This window comes from Austrofundulus limnaeus, unplaced genomic scaffold (genome assembly GCF_001266775.1).
Source record: "Austrofundulus limnaeus strain Quisiro unplaced genomic scaffold, Austrofundulus_limnaeus-1.0 Scaffold350, whole genome shotgun sequence".
Lineage (NCBI taxonomy): Eukaryota > Metazoa > Chordata > Actinopteri > Cyprinodontiformes > Rivulidae > Austrofundulus > Austrofundulus limnaeus.
The window spans coordinates 50,871-60,309 of record NW_013952752.1 but is presented as its reverse complement, the minus strand read 5'-3'; the positions used below and the strand labels follow the sequence as shown (position 1 = coordinate 60,309).

At 40.8% G+C, this 9,439-nt stretch overlaps 1 protein-coding gene across 3 annotated transcripts in view; it reads left to right on the top strand.

The window, feature by feature from the left end:
- The window catches only part of nectin4a (nectin cell adhesion molecule 4a), a 35,301-nt gene that overhangs the window by 20,048 nt on the left and 5,814 nt on the right, over positions 1-9,439 (top strand). For all 3 annotated transcript variants that reach the window (XM_014022958.1, XM_014022957.1, XM_014022956.1), the window contains exons 5-7: positions 638-752; positions 7,952-8,103; positions 8,216-8,372. In XM_014022958.1, the coding sequence (XP_013878412.1) occupies positions 638-752; positions 7,952-8,103; positions 8,216-8,372 (424 nt within the window). The remainder of the gene's footprint in view (positions 1-637; positions 753-7,951; positions 8,104-8,215; positions 8,373-9,439) is intronic.

Below are 9,439 nucleotides of genomic sequence, written 5' to 3'. Positions count from 1 at the left end.
TTCTCCATCTTTACAGATGTGCAGACAGATGTTGGGTGTGTTGTCTTGTGTTTTCTTGTTGTATACAGTATTTCACATATCTTCTAATCTCTCTTTCAGCCTTTCCYATTACATTTTTCCTTTTTCTTCTCTTTCTTTTTCTTCTCTAGATTTACTTCTCTAAAAAAAAGTCACATATGAGGAAACTAATATCAAGTTCTGTTTTCTACTGAGGTGGCTTAAAAAAGACTGCAGATTTTTTAAAGGGTCAGACTGCCACATGCTATCACAAAATTTTTAAAGTTGGTTTTGAAGTTGGAGATTGAATCTGTCTGTGCTCAGTAGGTGGAAAATTACACAAAATAGAGATTTGAGTGGAGCAGGCTGGACCGCCTTTGTTACATATGTAATCTGATCATACTGAGTAACTGAGGTGAGAAATCAGGACCTGGGAATATTTAGCAAAGTTGTGGATCTCAGTKGTCAATAAAGTTGATGTGTTTAAGAGCAAGGTTATGTAAGGGTTTGAAGGATAAGCAGTAAAATCCATCTGTAGACAAACAGTGTCCAATTTTTTTTTTATTATAAGCACTACCTCCCTTTTTTCTTCACTTGTCTGGACTGAATAAAGTTTATAAAAAACTATTTTTCCTTCCAGTCCCTCCGGTTGCTGAGGTGTACGGATACAAAGAAGACTGGACTGTTAGTATGGAGAATGCTGTCCTGAGGTGCATAAATGGAGGAAACCCCAAACCAGTTGTTACTTGGACCAGGTAAAGCAAGACTCACCTGCCTTTCTGTCTGATGATTACATGACTGAGTGTCTGATGTGTTTGGTCACTGTCGCTTTCCTTCATTCACCAAGAGAAAYGACGCCACTTATTTGTCCAGTGAGTTCACGGATTTAAATAACAAGTTTGGTGAAGATAACATTAGGATGTCCCCAAGGCTCGAAGAGAACCCATTTACAGTTATTACTACCCAGAGTTTTAGGACACCCAGTGTTGGAAAGGTTTTAAACTGTTCCAGTTCTAAACCCCCTGTCCAGTCCACTTTTAGATAGATGTAGTCATTGTAAAATTTAAGTCCAGATTTAATTAATTCTCATGTTTTTTTTTAATATAAGGACATGAAAATTTTTGTTCTGAGTTTCGTATTTAAGGCCTAACATTCCTTGAAGACCTGTATGAGTGAAWTATCCACCACATGTCAAACCAGAGTTTTAAACTAAGATCATCTGATGAGTTGTAGTTATATTTAAACAACCAGCATAAACTATATTATGCAACACACCATGCAATATTACAAGATCTCTGAATGCTCAGTGTTGGGAGTGTGTGTTGAGGGTGACAGTCAGCTACCACCACTACAAACAGAATCCCAGTATCTGACAAACTGGCTGAACAGACTTGGACCCCGGTCATAACTGCTTTGCAGTTATAGTATAACATAGTTATTGTGTTTCTGAAGGTCAGTTACTGTGGTGGCCATTGTATAAGAATTTAATTTAAAAAAATCTATACACTGGTTCCTGAGATATTTTGAAAAAACTGCACAAAAACAACACAAAACCGTTACAGCCACGTGACCTTTTATTTATGAACAACAAACAACATGTGACATATTACACAAACACATTTTTGTAGAAACAAAGCAAAGCCAGATTTTAGAAAAGTTTGTAAAAAAACAGTCTTCCAGGTGATTCAGCAGCTTGTGGAACAACCTTCTGTGGAAATAATTCTCTATAATTGCCTTGAGTGTGACTTTATCAGTATCTTCCATCAGTCAGAGGGTGTTTTGGCCCACTCTTGCATCACTTTATTGAGATGTGATGTTGCTCTTTTATGCAACACTTTTTTTAGGTGTTACCACAACATTTCAGTGGATTTGAGCACTGGATGTTGATTTCGCAACGCCATGATGCTTTTTCTTCAGTTTTCAGCCATTACCCATCAGATCATCAAGCCTCTGTGCTTGATAGTTGGTGTGAGAATTGCCTTGTTTGATTTTCTCCAAACAAGTGTGCATTATGATCAGATATCTATAATTTGAGTTTCAAAATCTGGTGAATAACTTCTGTAATAATTTTGTGTAATGTGTGAAATGACACCCTTAATGACTGAGCATTAGAAAACCCCAAAATTATAACTGTCAATTTTACAAATGTTGASTTAAAAATTTGTGTAGTAGCAACAGATGTGTAGGTGTGCGTGCAAGGGGGAGTGGTCCAAAACATTTCCAGTGAATTATTTTTTTTTTTCAGTGTGCTTTTTGACTTTAACCGAACTAATCTGTAGTTTGTCAGATGCTGCACTGCTGAGTTCTGCTCCATGCCTCTTTAGGTTCCACGGTCTGGCTTTATTTTAAAAGCTCATGTCATTTAGCATAAAACTTTGGCATTAAACAATGACATAAACCCTGTTTGTATGTTAGCAAAATATCTCATGAACCACTGGATGGATTTAACTGAAACTCAACGAGTAAATATTGGATTGGATAAAAAAATTTTTGAGTCACCCTATTTCAAGATGGCTGCCACATGGCTAATATTAGCTAGAACTAAAAACTGAAATGCTAGTAATCAGTTAAAGATATAGACTGATAAGACTAAAGATGTTTGACTACAGTCCTTTTCTCAATATAAGATGATCCTCATCTAAAATTCTTTCTCTTTTGTTTCTTCACTCACCTACAAAACAGAAGTTGCACTTCCTGATTATGCTGCCTCAAAAGCAGCAACTGGCTGAACAAATCTSAATGCGTAGCTGAATCAGACGCAGCTTTAAAACCAGATAAGAGTTTCACTCGCACGCTTGACTTTTTCTGTTTGAGCCACYTCTTTGTAACCTATGTCTTTTGGTGGACAGAATATTTTCAGGGCGTGGTGCATGCTAGAAAAAATGTTTTCTACAAAAACAAAGCGCAACAGTTCCCACTTAATTATGGGAGGTGACGACTTACCCTGTGGGGCGGAAACACCTATAGAATCAGTGTATCTGCCTCTGAAAGGAATTATGAAATGGCTGGTGTTTTTYGTGAGCAGGTGTTGATGATGATATTTAAATTAGTCACAGAAACATTTTGTGAGTAATGCTTACAAAACACCTCCGACGCACTCAAACTCACCGTGTGCGACAGCCAGTGCAGCAGGTAAACCTGTTGGGAGTAAATGGCGGCAGGTGAAGTAATAACTTGTGTCACCGTGTCATGTTGCAGCTTGTGCTAAAAGCAGACAGATTAGACAGTTTCACACGAAGGAGGGTGGAATGTGGGGGTTAGAAAGAAAAGGAGAAGGGATGAGTGGTAAAAGGAGAGGTGAATGAAATGGGGTGGAGTTGGCCATGAGGGGGCCAAAAGGGCAAAGAGGAAGCGAAATGTGTGGTTTTTGTCAAACGAGTTTTTGGAGATGTTATCACTGATGTGAGGAAGTAAAAACAGTCCTCTTATCTGATGGTGACACTGGACCTCTCAGAGTCTGCTCTGTGTGACGCTTATTATAGCCTCCATAGAAATGTTTGCTTCAAACCAGTTGTTAAAATATAAGCGGTGTTCGTTATCCTTTACCTGTTCTGATCTGATCCCAGATAATAATAACGACGTGAATGTTTGAGTGAGCCATACAAAACCATTCGGACACAGCTGTGGATTGATTAGCTTTTAATGTGCCTTCCAACAGGCATCAGCTAAGCAGTGCTTCCAAAACCAAGAAACACACATCGTGTAACAGCCTTCTTCACATCCTGACTCCACCTCATGACATAAATTAAAGGGGCAGCCTATCTCTACATGGAGTCAAAATGTCAGACATTGCCTCTCACCCTAATGGTTCATTACAGTTCTTATTTATGTGTTGTTTTTAAGTTAGACATGCATCTACTAACAGCTTCCTGAGTCTGTGAGACCCTGATCAAGAGCCTCACACAACTCAGTCTGCACATAAAATCATCAATTAAGTCAGAGATAACCACATTATAGAAATATATTGCTGTTCACCTAGTAAAAGACTATACAATGTGTAGTGTCTTTTAAGTCAGTAGTAAACACCCCACTAAATTCCTTCACAGTCATGAATTTTTGTGGCAGAAGTCAAGTCCCAGTGTGTTTGAAGTGACTGAAATGTACTCGAAGGACAACAACAACATTGTGGCAACACCCTTCACACCTGCTGAAGTTCTGAGTCACTGCGGACTGAATGACTTGTACTAAAAAGAGATTAGTAGAAGAAATGGCAAATTTGACTTGCTCTCTTGATTTCCTTACAAATGAGAAAAACTGAAGCTCTTAGCAAAGAATGATGACAACTAAATTAACTGTCAGGTTCACTCGTATGTATTTCAGTCCTGACAAAAAGCACAATTGCACACAATGTATCTCTATTTTTATGTGCTGAACATCTCTGTTTCTGCTGTTGGTGGTGATCTGTTGTTTTGTTGCATTGTGAAACAGACTTATCAGTGGATGACGTGCTTTTTATCTTTATATATCTGTATTTTTAAATTTAGTGTCAGACAATCAAGTATACGGGTCAGTCTGCTGCACATAGTAAAACATTTCGAAGCTTTTTTCTTAAATTTGAGTGACCAACTAGCCGTCATATTCGAAGCTTAGTGAGCTACTACCTTTAACAAGAAAAACACTGACTGTTCAAATCAAATACATCTGTAATCCAGCATTTCTAAAACTTAATTTTTGACAAGTCAAACCTTTTTATTTAACTAAAATAGTCCTTTTTAACCTGTGATGGACTTGCGACCTGTCCAGGGTGTACCCCGCCCCTCGCACTGTGACTGCTGGATATGGGCACCAGTGACCCACACAACCCTGAAAAGGAAGAAGCGTGTACAGAAAATGGATGGATGGATGGATGGATGGATGGATGGATGGATGGAGTCCTTTTTAATGGAACAAAGACAAAACCCAAAAGGTCTTTTAGCACATTTAGTGGGCTAAATGTGCTAAAAGTGCACAGGTTAGGGAGATTGTCAAGTTGAAGGAGTCCTATCAGGTCTTATTGGCTGGTAGGACTCCAGAGGTAGCTGAGGAGTATCGGCAAGCCAAGCGGGCCGCAGCCCTGGTTGTTGCTGAGATAAAAGCCCAGATGTGGGAGGAGTTCAGTGAGGCTTTGGAATAGGAACCTCGATTGGCTCCAAGGAGATTCTGGTCAACCACCCAGCAGCTGAGGCAGGGAAAGCAGCACTTTATTAACACTGTGTACAGTGAAGGTGGGGTGCTGTTGACCTCAACTAGTGATGTCATTGGGATGTAGAAAGAATACTTCTCAGTCCTTCTCAATCCCACCGGCACATTTTCCATGGAAGAAGCAGAGTCTGAGGAATTCATGGTTAGTCTGTCCATAACTTGGGCTGAAAAGCWCTATGGCAGTAGGCTCTAGGGGTGGATGAGATCTGCCCTGATTTCCTTAACCCTTTGAGCCCACAGGGTTTTTAGAAATATTTTCTCCTTCAGTTCTCTGGTGGGCCCACCGGACTCAACAGGTTAAGGCTCTAGTAGTATTTAGATAATTTTTAAGTTAAATAAAAGATATTTACTGTCCACTGTCTTGGTTGACACACATTTGCAGCATCGCAAGAAGATCGAGGGCAGTGCCACTGGATTGGCAGACTGGGTTGGTGGTTCCCCTCTTTAAAAAAGGGAACCTGGGGGAGGGGTGTTCTAATTATAGGGGCATCACTCTCCTTAACCTACTCAATAACATCTATTCAGGGGTACTGGAGAAGAGAGTTTTTAAGGAGGTAAAATGTGGGGTCCATGCCGGCCATGGAACACTTCACCAGCTCACTTCACCAGAGAGTATCAGTCACATGGAGGCAGTGCTTAAAAGCCTGAATTTTGCCTGAAACTCTCAGACTGAAGAAGTCTCTTGGAGGAGAGACGAAACGTTTCATTAGAGAAGAACCCGTCCAGAGGACCTATACAATTTTTTTCTTTTTGACTTCACCAGCTCTTTACCCACGTTAGGGTCCTTGATAGGTCATAGGAGTGTGCCAGTCCAGTCTACTTGTGCTTTGTGGACTGGAAGAAGGCATTCAACCATGTTCCTTGAGGTAAACTGTGGGGGTGCTCCACAGGTACAGGATAAGTTAAGATATACTTTATTGTCCACTAAAGAACAGAAGTACAGTGACTTCAAGACACAATAAACACATTGCAACAAAACCAGAAATGCCACCGTGGAATTTTCAACGAGACAGCTGATATAATAAGTCAACAAGGCAGTTTGGCCAAAAACGAGGAGAATAATTTTTGATAAGCTTTGTTTAAAAGGCATTTGTCAGACAGTCTTATGCTGCTTTCACACCGAACGAGATTTCAGATTCAGTATCGCGTCCAACGCTTCAAGTTGGACGCTTGTGCACTTTGAGGTCAGACGCGAGTCAATGCTACGTTCACACTGAACGCGTTTTGAGCTGCAGGAGCGGCCGGTTTACATGCAAAGTCTATGGTGGACACACGTCTAGGGGTCTTGCGGCGCATCTAGAGCATTTAGCGCGGTGAGGTGTGAAGTGGTATGTGTGATTTGAGTGTTGACGTGCATGCAGTGCGTCCAAAGCAGCCGACACTCGAGTTCAAAATTCTGAACTTTTGCTGCTCGACGTGCCATGTCAGCCAATCAGAGAGCATAATTTTTCCACATGACGGTTTCCTGAATGTTGCCCACTACCTGAAACAGAYGGACAGGMGCTCTTTATCTGAAATCGACCATCTGTAGTTGGTGTTCTGGCWGGAGATACCAGCACCRATGTGGGTCAGTGGCTCATTAAACTGASCGTGGTGTTAAACTGGTCTCGGGACAAAAATAGTTCATCAGCTCGCAGCTCCTGGGGTGGTGAAACTCACCGAACAGAAATTAATTATCTGGTGTGTGCAACGTTTTCTTGCTCTTAGTAAACAAAGCAAAGCCATTTTCTTTATTTCATCTTTATTTCATTCGCCATTAAATACAGACCGGAAAAAAAAACATGATGCTCCTCCCTGTTCAGATGCGCGTCTAGTCTGTGTCCCGGTCTGAACGTAACGCTTCCAACTTGAGGCATTGGGCAAATTTCAGATGCTCAAAATGCGTTTAGCATCAGGAGCATCAGGTTAACATGCAAAGTCTTTGGTGGACGTGCATCAAACAGCGTCGGGGAGTGCTGTGGCGCGTCAAGCGCGATTAGAGCGGCGCAATTTGAGTGCGATTTGAATGCTGGACATGGAAAATCTGAACTTTTGCAGCTTGACATGGTGCATCAACCAATCAGAGAGGTTCCACTGTGTGACGTAGTGACAGATTTTCTGACGGGACAGTTTCCTGAATGATGTCCACTAGCTGAGACAGAGGGACAGGAGCTCTTTAGCTGAAATCAAGTGCCTTTAGTCAGTGTCCTGGCAGGAGATCTGGGCACCGGTGCAGGTCAGCGGCTCATCAAACTGGACTCGGGACAACAATAGTTCTGAAAGCGAGCCGCAAGCCTCAAGTCAGCTCGCTGCTCCTGGGTGATGAAACTCACCAAACTCAGAACGTCTCTGAATTATCTGGTGAATTAATTATGAAATAATTAACTAATGAGCGCAACATTCTCTTGCATTCAGTAAATAAAGCAAAGCCACTTCCCTTATTTTACCCGACATTAAACAGAGACCGACGGAGGAGGGAGGGGGCAGGGAGGCTCTCGACATCAAGCACTTCAAGAGCAATTTCTGATCTCAAAGTGCACAAGCGCAATTTTGATGCTGAAATCSCRTTCGGTGTGAACACAGCATTAGATTAGATATATTCTATTGCTTGGAATAATCTCATTCCTGCACTTTTCTGCCAAACATTTTCCTTTTTAATAAACTGATTAAAAAAATGAGAAGCTGGATCTTTCATGTCTCTCATATCTTTTCTAAAGATACTGTCCAGGTTTGAAACAGACAGTTGATTTAACGACTGCCATGTGCCTTCTCCCTGTGTTTGTTGTACCTGCAGGGAGGGTGGAGCACTGCCGAAAGGAACTCAAGTTACTGGTGACGAACTAGTTTTTATCCAACCCCTGAACTTCTCAGACGGGGGCACATATGAGTGCATGGCAAAGAACAAATTGGGTGAAGCAAAGGCGACGGTGACGATTGCTCTGAAAGGTAGATGACAGAACTGTCAMCATGGTACTCTGACACAGTGTCATGGCAATAAAACCTGTGAGACTACATGTGTGTTCATATACATCCTAACCTCACCTCTCTTCTGTTACAGGGCCTTACACTGTTACAGAGCCTGATAAAATGATCATGATCTACATAGGATGCGGGGCCGCTGCGCTGTTTCTCTTAATGGTCATCCTTATCATCATTCTCATTTGCCACCACAAACGCAAGAAACAGAAGCTAAAAACGGAGCTGTCTAAAAAAACGTRCGTGATATCATACTGTTAATGAAGGCAAAATAAGATAAAACTTCAATCATTTCCACACAGCTAAAAGAACGACAAAAACTRCAGAAGTGCAGTGAGAATCCTGAATGCTATGAATGCTACATCTTTACTGAWATTTGCTGAAATTCTAAAACTGAATAGTGAAGCTAAAAGAAGAATAACACTAGCTAAAAACTATATAAAATGCAAGGTAAAAGTCCAGTTGACCAAGGCAGAGAGMCGCTCCTCCTGAGCCTGGTTCTGCTGGTGGTTTCTTCCTGTTAAAAAGGAGTTGTTCCTTTTCACCGTCACCAAGGTGTGACTCATGAATGGAGACTGTGATGAGGTGAAGATTCAACACAATCTGCTGGCTTCTTTAGATAATTTTTACAGATTTTTTGATTTTGTTCATTTTGTCATGTGTGTAAATGTTTTTGTACAGTGGCCTGAGAGGACTTTTGCTGTAAATTAGTCCTGCATAAATAAACTGAACTGAACCGAATAACGCTAAATGTAGCACAAGGCTAACAAAAACTATCAAAAGACTCTGTAATAGTTAAATATTGAAAAAATGACAGCTAAGTGCAGCAATGTAAAATTAACAAAAGGCTATCTAAAAGTAGTCAAGCTAAAAGATAAAGTATCTAATGGGTAACCAAATGTTAATGCTAGCTAAAGGCCAAAAGTAATGAAAGACCAACAAAAAAATCTAATTTAACTAAAGGTTAACTAAAAGCTAAAAGTAGCAACAGCTAGAAATATCCAAAGCGGAGCTAAAAGTACAACCTGACTCTGATGAAGTTGGGACATTTTGTAAAACATAAACAAAATACAATGATTTGCAAATCTTTTTCAACCCATATTGGGGTTGGGGCGAGCTTCAGCACTTTGTGAACATCTGCACGAGCAAAGACTCCGAAAGTTTAAGAACAACGGTTCTCAATGTACAATTACAATGAATTTAGGGATTTTTTTCATCTACAGTTCAGGGGAGTGTGTGTGTGTGTGTGTGTGTGTGTGTGTGTGTGTGTGTGTGTGTGTGTGTGTGTGTGTGTGTGTGTGTGTGT